Genomic DNA, 13,513 nt, shown 5'->3' with positions numbered 1-13,513 from the left:
TGAGGGCAGGAGGCTACCTGATGCTTAGGCAAATGATACTGGCCAGGAAACTGCTACTATGAAATGGTTGACCTGTGCTGGAGGCCTCTCTGGGGTGGGAGGGATTGATTCCTGAGGGAAGGGAACTGGGGAAGAGGGTACAATATGGGACTATGTCTGAGGAAAGGGGTCAAAGTCACCATGCAACCCAGTGGGTGGCTTGCGGACCATCTATACGCAGTGAACACTGAGTTCTGAGGGAGGATGGAGGACGGGACCTATTTCTCCCAGGAGTGCAGGGGATGGGCCTCGCCAAGGGGTGGTAGGCTTCCCTCTCAGACTTGCGAACCTTCTCTCTCATTTCTTGTCTCTCCAGATGGAGTTGTCATTTTAATCTGTTTAAAATCAGAAGAAGGGGCCCGAGGAAACTTTCTGAGGTAATGTAGATGTTTTATAATGGATTTTGGTCATGTTTATAAAACTGCACACAACTACCAAAACTCAATAAACAGCATACTTAAAATGGATGAAAAGAACCAAATCAGAGGGAGAGGTAAGTGAATTAGAGCCCAATAAAGCTGTTATTAAAAAATGAAAAACAAAACAAAACAACAACAACAAAAATAAATAGGAGCAAACAGCTCAGGGCCTAGTTTTGCCCACCCCAGCCAGGGGAACAGCGGTTCCCTCCTTTGCGGCTCAGCTACTCCCATCGCTATTCTTTTTGCCCATTCCTTTCTTGATCAGCAAAAAGCCAAGGCCAGCTCATCCAGAGGGAGGTCAGAGGTTGCAAGAGAAAGAACTTCACAAACACACAAGCCACCTCTTCATTTACTGTAAAATCCTGTTTAATGTGTAACATTTCAGGCAGAGAGAGGCCTTGGGGACTAGAGGCTAAGGTGGCCCTGACCAACCCCCCCTCCACCTTATCTGCCTGCTTCTCCCTCCCTAGATCCTCTGTCCCAGACCTGTCCTCCTTTTCCTCAGTGGCCTGCGGCGAAGCACTGTGCCTCCTTTTCTGGCACTGGCTACCCTCCCTTCTCCACCCACACGTCCACAGCACCCTCCCTCCGCTCCATGTGCCCACCTCCCTCCCCACTGATGTGACTCCAGAAATAGGGTATCTGACAGCACGGGGTTAAGATTAGTTTCATAATTGGAGATGCTGTCAGAGCATCCTACCTCTGGTCCCCAGGGTCCCAGGGAGAGGGGGAGGGAAGAGGAAGGGATACGGGCCAAGAGAGCTGCCCGCACCCCCAGTAGCCTTGAGCACTGGCGTGGGTGGCCTCCAGTTCCCCACCCCTTCAGCCCCTGAGGCGGAAGGCCCTAGGAGGAAGGGAAGGAAGGTTTTGATGGAGCAAATCCCTCGCAGGCAGAGGCCTGCTCAGCCAGCCTGCAGGGGAGAAGGAGGGGCAGGCCCGGGGCCAGGGTGGAGGGGCGGGATGGGAGGTTGCCTGGTCTGTGGCATCAGCAGGCCGAGCAGCGGTCGCTCTTCTCCGCCAGCCCGGCCCCGGTACCGGGGCTGCGGCGCAGTATGTCTTTCAGGGAGCCGTCCTGCTCGCTCAGCAGCTTGTTGATCTCGTTCTGCTTGTATTCAGGTGAGAGGCGGTGGCCAAAGCCCCCTGAGCCCTTGCGGGAGGGCGGATTGGAGCGGCGCTGGGCTCGGCGGGCGCAGGCCCGGAAGATGAGGTACACCACCTCGGCCACGTTGAGGATGATGCAGATGCCGGAGGCGGCCAGCATGAAGACGGTGAAGACGGTCTTCTCGGTGGGGCGGGACACGAAGCAGTCCACTGTGTTGGGGCAGGGGTAGGCCTCACACTTCACCAACCGCACCATAGCGTAGCCAGGGTAGAGCAGATAAAAGACGTACATGAAGGCGGCCTCGAACAGCAGCCGGAAGACCACGCTGATGACGTAGGTCCACCACAGTGTCCCTGAGATGTGGACCTTGTGCCTCTTCACCTCCTCCAGGTGGAGGGGGTCGGCATGGCCCTCAAGTCGCAGCATTTTCTTTTCTATGTGCTGCTGGTGAGCCACGTGCATGGCCACGAGAAGAGCTGGGGTGGAAACCAAGATGAGCTGCAGAGACCACAGACGCACATGGGAGATGGGGAAAAAGTGGTCGTAGCAGACGCTGTTGCAGCCAGGCTGGAGGGTGTTGCAGATGAAGGAAGACTTCTCATCACCCCACACACTCTCTGCAGCCACCACCAGCACCATGATTCTGAAGATGAAGATGACTGAGAGCCATACTCGGCCAATGGCAGTAGAATGCCGGTTCACGCCACTGAGCAAGGTGTACAGACCTGTCCAGTTCATCCTGCCTCATTCACACCTGTAAAACACGAGCCACAGAGCAAGCTGTCAGAAGGCTGGGGCGGAAAGCCAGGCACCATAACTAACACTGCCTGACACCCCCCTCACCCCTGCCAAGAGCCAGTGACAAGAAAGGAAGCAGGACAGTCATAGCTTTCCTCACCACCCCCTCTCCCTTGCCAGCCTCTCCTCCTCCTCCTCGCTCATTTGCTAACTTGACCTCCCTGAACCCCATCTCCCTTCTTCCCTTCCATCCAACATTCTTTCCTCTCCTGCCCTTCTTTGCCAGGCCCATTTTGTTCTGCCATCAGCCATCCTCTTTAGCTCCCCTTCCCCCAGCTCCTTAAGCCTGGACCTGGGGCAAACCCAACAAAGCCCTGTTACCTTGGGGAGCGCCTATCCCTGAGGCCACCCAGACAGGTCCCCTATGGTCTCATGTCTGTGCAGGGGGAGTGGTCCCTGGGTCCGCGCCTGCGTCCCAATTCATCACCGCCCGGTGCTGGGGAGTCATATGCTGCTTTATACCCAGTGTCTGCACAATGGGACCTTTGTGGGGCTCTGAACAACGCCCTTTAGAATTCAGATCAAACGCCCTGACTTCCGCCCACCCTACACACAGAGCACTTGTGTCCCAGCGCCGGACACCCAGCCTGCACCCACCTGTTCTGTGCCCGCCCGGTCCATCGCCGCACCCGCCCCATAGCCCCACCAGAAGAATGGCCATGATGGGGGTGGGGGAGTGGAAATGGGACAAAGACAGGTGCATGTAAGAGGGGACCCCAGGGGACCAGGAGGCTCTGGGCTGAGGCCCTCTCCCATGACCCTACTAGAAACAGATTCAGCAGGATTTTTCCTAGGCTTAGCTCCCTTCCTGGGTATGGGTGAGCTTGAGGTTCAGAAAGGGAGCTCACATTCATTAAGCCAGGAACTGTGCTAAGCGTTTTCCCATACATTCTTTCTTTTGACCCACTTAGCAAGCCTTAGAAGGACTGCGAGTCTTTCCAGCTGAGGAAGCTGAAGCTCAGAGGAGTTCAGTAACTCACTCGAGGTCACACAGCTGAAGTGTCTGAGTAGGCTGAAACACAAAAGTACCCGAAGCAGAAGTCTCGGCTCTTTGCATGGTATATATACTCTTTGTGCTTTTGCAGATGGTGTTCTCAAAAGGGAAGGCTAGCCATTAACAACAACAGTAACAACAACAAAAGCCAAGGCTAATGCTACCCATAAAAGCGCAAGCAACGTGGAAGCTGCTGACCTGTGGGTGCATTCCAACTCTGGTGTCATGGAGCAAACCCTGACTATCCCTCCTTGAGCTTCAGGAAACCGAACCCATAGAGAGGGTGGCCAGGTGAGGACAAGCCAGAGGGAGAAAGGAAAAGTTAATCAAGCAAACAGAAGGTTAGAAGATGGAATAGGTAAGAGTTTTGGGTTTGAATCCTGGTTCTTTACCTACTGTGCCTTTGGGCTAGTTATTGAACCTCTTGAGTCTGCGTGCTCATCTACAAATGGAGTTAATAGCCAGGTTATTGTGAGGTTCAATGAAGCAACCTGCAAAAGTCCTTAGCCCAGCTCCAATTTCATAGTTGGTGATCAAGGGAAGTAAAAACCTTATCAGGAAGAGAAAACAACGTGGCTTTGGGGGAACTAAGTGATCTGCCAAACCCAATATCCTTCTTTTTTCCCTTCCAATGCTGTTGTTGACCTATAGTGTCTGTCTGAGATAGAACAGACTGTTCCATTGCTACCCTGCCCCCAAGTCAAGTGTACATTGTAACTCCTGGTTTCCTGAGCTTGCCAGTTGCTCTAGGGAAGAAATTCCCCTTAGTCCCTTAGGCAGGCCAAGAAGGCCTCCCTCTACCTCCCACCACTTCTGCCCTTAAGTTGTAAGGAGATGGTGCTGGAAGCCGGGAACTTGCTATGAGAACACACAGGTGGGGACACAGGGGCAGTGGTTGTGGCAGGAGCCCCACATCCCATTCTGGGTGGTTCTCTCTGTTGTAGGGGAAAGGGCAGGATATTAGCAACTAGAAAAATTTGGGGAAGGGAATGAAAGAAACTATGGGACGAAGGGAACGTCCATGGGACATAGATCACTTTTTTTTTTTTTTTTTTGCTTTCTAGGGCTACACCTGCAGCATATGGAGATTCCCAGGCTAGGGGTCTAATCGGAGCTGTAGCTGCCAGCCTATACCACAGCCACAGCAACACGGGATCCAAGCCGCGTCTGCAACCTACACTACAGCTCATGGCAACACCGGGTCCTTAACCCACTAAGTGAGGCCAGGGATCAAACCTGCATCCTCATGGATGTCAGATTCGTTAACCGCTGAGCCATGACGGGAACTCCCATAGATCACTTCTTTGAGCAAGATTTCTTCATTTGGCCAAAAAAAAAAAAAAAAAGTGTCAGTCCATCCATGCTGTGGGCCTAAACCAGTGTGGGAAAAGCAGGGACACAGGTGCCCTTCCTCCCAAGCCTGGGATTCTGAAGGCAGAGCTGATAGAGGAGAGCATGGAAAGAAATGCTTCATCCAATGAGATGTGTTAGGTTCAAAAACAGATGATCGAGGGAGTTCCTGTGGCAGCGCAGTGGTAACAACGAACCCCACTAGTATCGGTGAGGATGAGAGTTCCATCCTGGGCCTCGCTCAGTGGGTTAAGGATCTGGCATTGCTGTGGCTGTGGCTGTGGCTGGCAGCTGCAGCTCCTATTTGACCCCTAGCCTGGGAACTTCCATATGCCTCAAACGCAGATCTAAAAAAATACAAAACAAAACAAACAAAAAACTAGGAGGTCTAGGAGCCTGATTAAGAAGAATCATTTCCTGAGCACCTGTTTCATGCCAGCCCCTCGCACACACATGATCTCATGTAAATCTCAGAACCACTCCGAGAGGTAGGTGTTATCTGTGATCTTCATGTCCCAGATGAGGAAACTGAGGTAAAGCAAGCTGAAGGGGCTTATCCTAGGGTCACAAGGGTCATGCAGTGAGTACGTGACAGAGCTGGGATTGAGCCAGGTCACGCTGACTCTGTAGTCCATACTCTTTCCAGTAAGCTTTGCCCCCTCGGCTACGATGATCGTTTTTTCTTTCTATGAGTGGTGTGTGTGTGTGTGTGTGTCTTTTTAGCGGCATATGGAGGTTCCCAGGCTAGGGGTCTAATCGGAGCTGTAGCTGCCGGCCTTCGCCAGAGCCACAGCAACGCGGGATCCGAGCCATATCTGTGACCTACACCACAGCTCACGGCAACGCCGGATCCTTGACCCACTGTGCGTGGCCAGGGATTGAACCCATGTCCTCACGGACACTAGTCAGGTTCGTTAACCACTGAGCCATGACGGGAACCCCTCTATGAGTGTTAGATTCAAGAGAGATTCAAGACTGGTTAGACTTTTATTCTCCTCTTGCCCTTCTCCCCTTTCCTATAACTGACACCTCTTTTCCTTTCCCCCCTTCCCAGGACTTTCAGCTGCCTCCGGATTTGTTCTGTTTTTAAGGTAAGCTTCCTTACCTTTCTCCGGCTGCTTCCTCAAACGCCCAAGCAAATTCAGCTGATCTCCTCTCTCTGCCCCTCAGGGTGCCCCACAGACAGCCTGGCCACCTCTGAGTTTCTAGGTACTTGTAGCTCTCCGCCCCTCATCCTCTCGAGCCTCTGGGACATAGCTACGCACTCACTTTGAGGCCCTGAGGACCCTTGTGTGGGCACTGGGATCTCAATTTTTCCTCTCCCTTTGGAAGAAGAGCTGATCCCTATGTCAACATCAGTACCTCAAGGGTTTTATTTCATAAACATCCAGGAGAGTTAACTGATTTTGAAATCCAAACTGTTTTTGTGACTTTGGGTTAAAGTCCAGGTATTGATATGCTCTGTGTTGCTCTAGGCGTGTTTTGCTCTTGGGTTTAGCTAGACACCACTTTTGTGACCACATCAAGCTCTGGCCTTGTCCGCGGATTAAGATTTGCTCACCTGCCCAAGCCCCCATTCAAAATCAGGCAATTGTCCTTTGTCCCTTTAACTAATATTATACCCACTTCTCAGACGAGGAAGTTGAGGCTCAGAGAGGTGAAATAACTTGCTTCAGTGGCAGCTGCACTGCTGCTAAATGGTAGAGCAAATTTCAAATTTGTTTGCCTCCGACCCCAAAGCCTTTGTATATTGCACTGCCATTGGCAGCCTCCCTTCCTTTAAGGACATCTCATTCTAACAAAGATCAGGCCCATAACTCAAGAATCTACACTCCTTCCCACATGTGTCTGCACATGCGAGTGTGTACACGCTCACCTGCTCAAACATTGATCAAGTCTGTCTCTCTCATTCCGCCCCCACCTCTTCCCTGGTCCCTCCTTCCAATTATGGTAAATTCTTGTGTTTTGGAGGGTTTAGGGAAGAGGGGTCTGCCTCAGCTGGATGAGGTCACATTCAGCCTCAGACCCCACACTCCATCCCCTATTGTACAGGCAGCCTCTGGCCAGGAAAGGACAGGGGGCTTTCTCTGAGATTTTCTTCTGAATTTCCTCCTGGCTTTGTCAGTTTGGCGCTGCTAAGACCAAACCCCTCCAGCCCACCTCCTCTTCTGCTTTCCTTCATTGCCTCCACCCTGTGGTTCCCCAGCACCTCAGTCATTGACCAACCGCCCTGTCCCCTCTGCCCTGCCATATGTATTCTGTGGCCGGGCTTGCATCAGGGCCAGACTAGCTCTTTCCAATTTTCTCCTCTCTCGCTCTGCGGTGGTCTTTCCATAGAACTCCTGCTAATATTAGCTCCCGTACTCACTGTTTGGACAATACCCTCATACTCCTTCATCAGCTATCTGACTTCCTCTTGCTCTCTACTTGGGCTTCTTATAGCAGCCACCATTTATGCCAGGAGCAGTGTGTTCATCAGCTCTTATCCTCACAACAATCCTGGGAGCTGTGGGTTATTGTCTTCAATACACAGAAGAGGCAGTGGAGGCTCAAAGAAGCTGAGTAATGTAGTATACAGCTGGTAAGGCAGGGCTGGAGCTCAGATTAGGACTCATGTTGGCCCCTCACCAAAGCCTGGGTCCCTTCTTCATTGTTCTGCTGCATCCTCATCTATACTCCTCTCCATTCAACCCCCTCTTGTCTCTGTTCTCCTCTCCTCATCTCATTTTCTAAGTCCATACATTCTGCGGTGCCATTCCCAACAGCTGGAACAACTTTCAAACAGCTGGGGGGCCACCCTTCCTTTAGATCTCCAAATTGTCAGTTACTCCAAGCTCAGCTTGAGTCACCCGGCCTCCTTCAAGAAAATGGAAATGCAGGCTCCCAAATCTTGGCCGCACTGGCTGGTTCGCTGAGCCTGCTGAGTGCACTGTATTCATCGACCCACAGCCCCCATGTTGGTTACATGCCTGGTTTACCTTCTAATCAGGGAAGGAAAGCAGCACCTGGCAGTGCCCCAGCGGCCCCCACCAAACCCTAAGCCTGTGTGGCAGGAAGCGTCTTAAAAGAGGCAAACTTGGCCACCCTGCACCTCGGGGGCCCCTCCAGTCTTTCTGGGGATTTGGCCCCAAGCGGATGGGGGGAATTCTTGTCTGGGGGAAAAAAAGGGAGAGCAGAAGCAACACTCAAACTGGAAAGAGGCTAAGAGTTGGGGGCTATAGAGAGAGACCAAGCAAGCCTGGCCCCTGGCAGGAGGGGCCTCAGCCGAGCTCAGAGGGAATCACAGAAGGGATCTAAGTGGCTGAAGGCAAGAGCCCAAGAGAAGGCAAGACCCGGGCCTCTCCCCAGCCCCCACTTCTATCCCCCTGGGCCACACCAGCCCCCCGGGGCCCACCTCCCTCAGCCCCCAGCTTCCTCACCTGGCTGCTGCTTGCCCTTTCCCAGGGAATGTCTGCAGGCGTGTCTGCACTATGTCACTAGGTACTGTCAGCCCAGTCCAGGGGAGGGACAAAGAGCCCAGGGCTGGAGCCAGATATGGCCCATAGCCCAAGAGGAACCAGACAAACATTAACCAGCTCTACCTCCTCCCACACACAATCATTAAATAAGATTGATCCCCTGAGTTCCCAGTGGCTTTGGAGAGACCGATCACATAGCCTGGAGTGACTGCCTATCCTAGAGGAAGAGAGGCATCATTGTCAGCCATGTACCCATATTTGACCCATCTGGAAGACTGAACTGGACCTGGGCTCATCAACAGCCCTCAGCCTTACCCCACCCCCTGGCCATAGGTAGAGCAAATGTGTGGGCAAGCTGCAGAGAGGGCTCCTGTGCGGAGTTCCATCCCTTCCATCCCTTCCAGCTCCCAGCCTCTAAACTGACGTGACTCTGGGGGGTGGGGAGGGAGGCCCTGGGCAATGCTTAATGACGCCTTGAGGTCAAGGTGAGGGATGGCAGTTCTTCCCCCATGTGGCAGTACTGGGGTGTCTTTGGCCCTCTGCGTATCGTCCACGTCCTGAGTGGCTGGGGGTGAACCAAAATATATCCAATCCCATCCCAGAACCCTAAAACCTCTTCAAAATTGCCTTCTACCCTCGGGGCCAAGGCAGTTGAGCCACAAAGTGTATCGTGTGCAGCAACAGATCTTGGCAATCATTAAGGTAAACAGAGAATGTCAACCATTAACTGAGGAATCAGCCCAGTTTTGAAAGAGGGTTTACCTGAAGACCCTGCTAATTCTGTGGCCTGGGTGGCAGTGAAAAAATAAGCAAAGTCACTGGAAACTTGTTCCCCTGCCTGCTGCTCTTCACCCCAGCCAGAGCTCACTGCCAGAGAGAGAGAAAGAGCCAGAGCCTCGGTTTCCCTTGGCCATACCCTGAGTACATTAATAAGTCTTTCCTCGACACCTGTTGGGTTCCCAGTACTGGTAACATGCCAGGGGCAGGTGGCAGAAGCAGGGACAACATCCCAACTCTTCTTAAGGAATGTATCAACTTCCTGAGGAGACGAGACCGAGACTCAAGAAGTTACCATGAAAAATATCAGTGTATCTTCAGTTACATGGTTCTGACTTGGACTGCTGAGGGGGTTTGAAGAAGGGGAAGAGGAGAGTAAATTTGAGGTAATCAGGGAAGGCTTCCCAGAGGAGGTGAGGCTAGAGGGGAGAAGTAAAGGATGGTGGGCGGGGAGTTGGAAAGGAGAAGGGTAGGGCTAGCATTCCAGGGAGGAGAAATAGTGTGAGTAAAGGCACAGAGATAGGACTGAGCAGGGCATGTCTGGGAGACAGGAGGAACTGTGTTGGGTGACTGTGGAAGAAACCTTCAGCCAGCCAAGGGGCTCAGAGCAGGGAGGACATTTAAAGTCAGGCAGGGAAAAAAAAGTAAAGTCAGGTAGGGAATTCCTTTTGTGAGTGTATGGTAAACTTGGTACAAGGCAAAATTGAGCTAGACACCTTGGGGGACAGGCTGAACGCTGTTCTTTGGCACTTTGCAATTCCTGCTGAGAGCACAGGTTGGAGTGGATAAAGAGGAGTAGAATTTCTTGAGTACTTAATGGGTGACAGGCAATGTTCAAAGTGCTTTGCAACTATTTCTTTGATCCTCAAAATAGTCCTCTGCAGGAGTTCCCTGGTGGTGCAGCAGGTTAAGGACCTGGCATTGTCACCCTTGGCAGTATGTGTTTTGTTTTTTTGGGTTTTTTTTTAGGGCCGAACCCACGGCATATGGAGGTTCCTAGGGTAGGGGTTGAATTGGAGCTGCTGCTGGCCTATACCACAGCCACAGCAATGCCAGATCCAAACTGCGTCTTCGACCTATATGACAGCTCACGGCAACACCGGATCCTTAACCCACTGAGCAAGGCCAGGGATCGAACCCACAACCCCATGGTTCCTAGTCGGATTCGTTTCCACTGCACCACGACGGGAACTCCCTGCAGTATGTGTTATTAATATTCCCATGTCCCAGGGGAATTAAGGCACACAGAGGTTAAGTGACATAACTGAGGTCACCCAGCTAGCAAGTGACAAAGCAAGATTTGAACCCAGGCCGTCTGGCTCCAGAGCTTATTAGTTTAACTGTGACATCACAGCTGATGAGCTCTATACTGGTGCCATTGAGAATCTAAGTGAGAACTGGTCTAGACGGTTCTCAGCTATCAGAAGAGGTGAAACATGTACCCAAGAACCTCCAACAAGGGAGTATGTCCTAAATGACATACGTAGATATGAGAGGCCAGAAGGCGTTCAGAGGTAGGAGTAAAAAGTAGGCTTTATTGGAAGAGGCAGAGTTGGATGTGGGTCATAAAAGAGATGGAGAGGCCAGGCATTCCAGGTGACAGGAAGCTGTGAGATGTGTTTGGGGAATGGTGGGCAGACCTGTTTGACCAGAAGAGAGAGCTCCTAGGAAGGGAAAATACAGGTCAATATCAGTGTGTACTCATTGTTTCTTGGAGTTCTGGCAGGGTTTCTCTAGGGTGCTTGTAGTTCTAGGCTACAGGAAGTCTTTTAGAGTAGTTTGTAGCTGTATAAAAATACTTTTGCTAGAATCGACTTGTCCTCTGTTTATTGCTACTTGAACACATCTTCTGGACGGGGTGCTGCTACGAGAGCGAGGAAAGGGGAGGGCAGAGGGGGAGAGGAGGGAGAGGACGGGAGGGGGGAAGAGGGGAGGAAAATGGAGAGGAGAGGAGGAAACCTACTACAGCCAGCAGTGCAAATCCATTTGCTCCTGGTAAGTAGCTCAAATCAGAGTCTGCCTTGAATCCTAGCAGACTTTCTTCTTACAATGGAGGTTTTGGGGGATATGAAAAGATTTTACATCAGCCTGTTTACTTCCTCAGATTCACTTGGGGAGCTCTTCATTAGATCTTGAAATCTCTAAGATAAGAGGCCCTCGGCATAAGCCTGCTGTCTCTGGTAGGGCTCAGACATCAGCCCAAATAAGGGCTTTCCACACTCCTGTTCCACTCAGGACCACGACAGTTGCTGGAGAAAATGGAAAATATTATTTAAGAGCATATCGCATCAGCAACGTCATTGCAGTTCAAAGGTTCGGACCTCATCAACAGAATCAGCAGGTTGTGGGCGCTCTGTTCACTACATCCCGGAGAGGAGAGGTGCTAGCTGCCTCAACACAGTGATCTTGAGGCTTCCCTGCATGGTATGCAGCAGCCTTGCCTCACATGTGGAGTCCATCATCCAGCCCTTCCCAGGGCCTCATTACAGAACAAAATGTGGCATTTTGTATGGCTTTGATCAATGGGAGAGCACTGCTGTATGGCTCAGAAATCAAAGGGGACAGCTTCTAATGTAAATGTTGCTTAAGACACCCAGGCAAAACACTCTTCCCAAATGAGTCCATAGGATTAGGGAAATGGCTAATCCTGAAAATCTGCAGAACATTTCAAAAGTCCCCACCCCAGCTCAGGCTGTGGAAGGTTATGCAAACTCTTTCCAGTAAGGGCTGCTAGGGAAAGATGGAAGTTGTCCTGTATTCATAATTGATATTGGTTTTCACAAATCCTTCTCAAAGGGCACATAATTATATGAATGAGTTTGTGCCTCAGGAATTCAGATTCTTTTTTTTTTTTTTTGTCTTTTTGCTATTTCTTTGGGCCGCTCCCGCAGCATATGGAGGTTCCCAGGCTAGGGGTCTAATCGGAGCTGTAGCTACTGGCCTATGCCAGAGCCACAGCAACGCAGGATCCGAGCCGCGTCTGCAACCTACACCACAGCTCACGGCAACGCCAGATCGTTAACCCACTGAGCAAGGGCAGGGACCGAACCCGCAACCTTATGGTTCCTAGTCAGATTTGTTAACCACTGCGCCACGATGGGAACTCCAGGAATTCAGATTCTTAGAAGAGGTCAAGTAGGGAGAGTTGTCAATATTTGTCCAAGGTTTCTGAAGAACTGGACCCAGATAGTGCACCAATTCATTTGACGTTAAGCATATAACTTTTGCTCTAAGGACAGTTTGGAGCAGAAAACAAAGCAAAGTTGCTTCATCCTTTCCCCTCAAAAAACCTGAGTGTCTCTTTTGCTCAGGCCTGTGGCGCTGGCAGGATGGCCAAGTGTCGCAGTCTTCGTACTGCCAGGAAGCTCCATAGCTACCGACGCGTGATAAACAGTACAAGAAAGCCCATTTGGGCACAGCCCTGAAGGCCAACCCTTTTGGAGACACTTCTCATGCCAAGGGAATTGTGCTTCAAAAAGTAGGGGTTGAAGCCAAATAGCCAAATTCTGCCATCAGGAAGTGTGTCAGGGTTCAACTAATCAAGAATGGAAAAAAATTACAGCCTTTGTACCCAATGATGGTTGTTTGAACTTCACTGAGGAAAATGATGAAGTTCTGGTTGCTAGATTTGGTCGCAAAAGTCATGCTATTGGTGACATTCCTGGAGTCTGCTTTAAGGTTGTCAGAGTAGCCAATGTCTTTCTTTTGGCCTTATACAAAAGCAAGAAGGAGAGACCAAGATCTTAAGTCTTGATGATAAAAGCAGGATAGTAATAAATTTTCATATGCCAAAAAAACCAAAAACCCAAAAAAAAAAAAAGCCTGAGTGTGAAATATCGTAAAACCTGCCCCACATGGTCAGGACTGTGTACTCATTCTACCAACAGTAAAGCCTAAAGGTGGTGTGGTGCTTCTTTGGAGCTTATAGATTTCCTGGGAGTAAGAGTATTAAGCACTGCCTTATTGATTCCCTGCAGTTCGAAATTCATTTTGCCCTGGTTTTTGTATTTTATGAAGACCTGAATTCCTGGAGGGGGGTTTTGAGGAATGGTACTGTATTTCACTGGTGTCCAATCACTGCACCAACAGAGTGTATGCTTGCAAAAGACTCCAGAAAGTTCCACATCATTTCAAGCAGCCAAATGGAACAAGTGAAATGGGAAATTGGAACTTTTAGGCTCCTGTCTTAATGTTGCTGGGTAGTCAGCCAATACAGCTCACTCTTTTCTTCCTTTCTTTCTTTCTTTCTTTCTTTCTTTCTTTCTTTCTTTCTTTCTTTCTTTCTTTCTTTCTTTCTTTCTTTCTTTCTTTCTTTCTTCTTCTTTCTTTCTTTCTTTCTTTCTTTCTTTCTTTCTTTCTTCTTTCTTCTCTTTCTCTTTCTTTCTTTCTTTCTTTCTTTCTTTCTTTCTTTCTTTCTTTCTTTCTTTCTTTCTTTCTTTCTTTCCTTCCTTCCTTCCTTCTTTCTTTCTTTCTTTTCTTTCTTTCTTTCTTTTTTGTCTTTTTAGGGCTGTACCCATGGCATATGGAGTTTCCTAGGCTAGGGGTCTAAAAGAAGCTGCAGCCGCTGGCCACA

At 50.3% G+C, this 13,513-nt stretch overlaps 1 protein-coding gene and 1 pseudogene across 2 annotated transcripts; one reads left to right on the top strand and one right to left on the bottom strand.

Annotated features, from left to right (window-relative positions):
* Window positions 1-805: 805 nt before the first annotated feature.
* On the bottom strand, window positions 806-8,227 carry GJB1 (gap junction protein beta 1). 2 transcript variants are annotated; one of them, XM_047765750.1, is made up of 2 exons: window positions 8,125-8,227; window positions 806-2,317 (listed from the first exon to the last, which is right to left on the bottom strand). In XM_047765750.1, exon 2 carries the CDS (start codon window positions 2,299-2,301, stop codon window positions 1,447-1,449), a length of 855 nt encoding a protein of 284 aa, XP_047621706.1. In that variant the 5' UTR covers window positions 2,302-2,317; window positions 8,125-8,227; the 3' UTR covers window positions 806-1,446. The 2 variants fall into 2 exon arrangements, with proteins under 2 accessions (XP_047621706.1, XP_047621707.1); XM_047765751.1 differs by lacking the exon at window positions 8,125-8,227 and adding an exon at window positions 5,811-5,876.
* A 4,042-nt stretch (window positions 8,228-12,269) lies between these two features.
* On the top strand, window positions 12,270-12,687 carry LOC125118741 (40S ribosomal protein S23-like; annotated as a pseudogene).
* The last annotated feature ends 826 nt before the right edge of the window (window positions 12,688-13,513 follow it).

This window comes from Phacochoerus africanus, chromosome X, assembly GCF_016906955.1.
Source record: "Phacochoerus africanus isolate WHEZ1 chromosome X, ROS_Pafr_v1, whole genome shotgun sequence".
In the NCBI taxonomy this organism is placed as follows: Eukaryota; Metazoa; Chordata; class Mammalia; order Artiodactyla; family Suidae; genus Phacochoerus; species Phacochoerus africanus.
The sequence above is the reverse complement of the archived record's forward strand: the minus strand, read 5'-3'. Positions and strand labels throughout refer to the sequence as shown.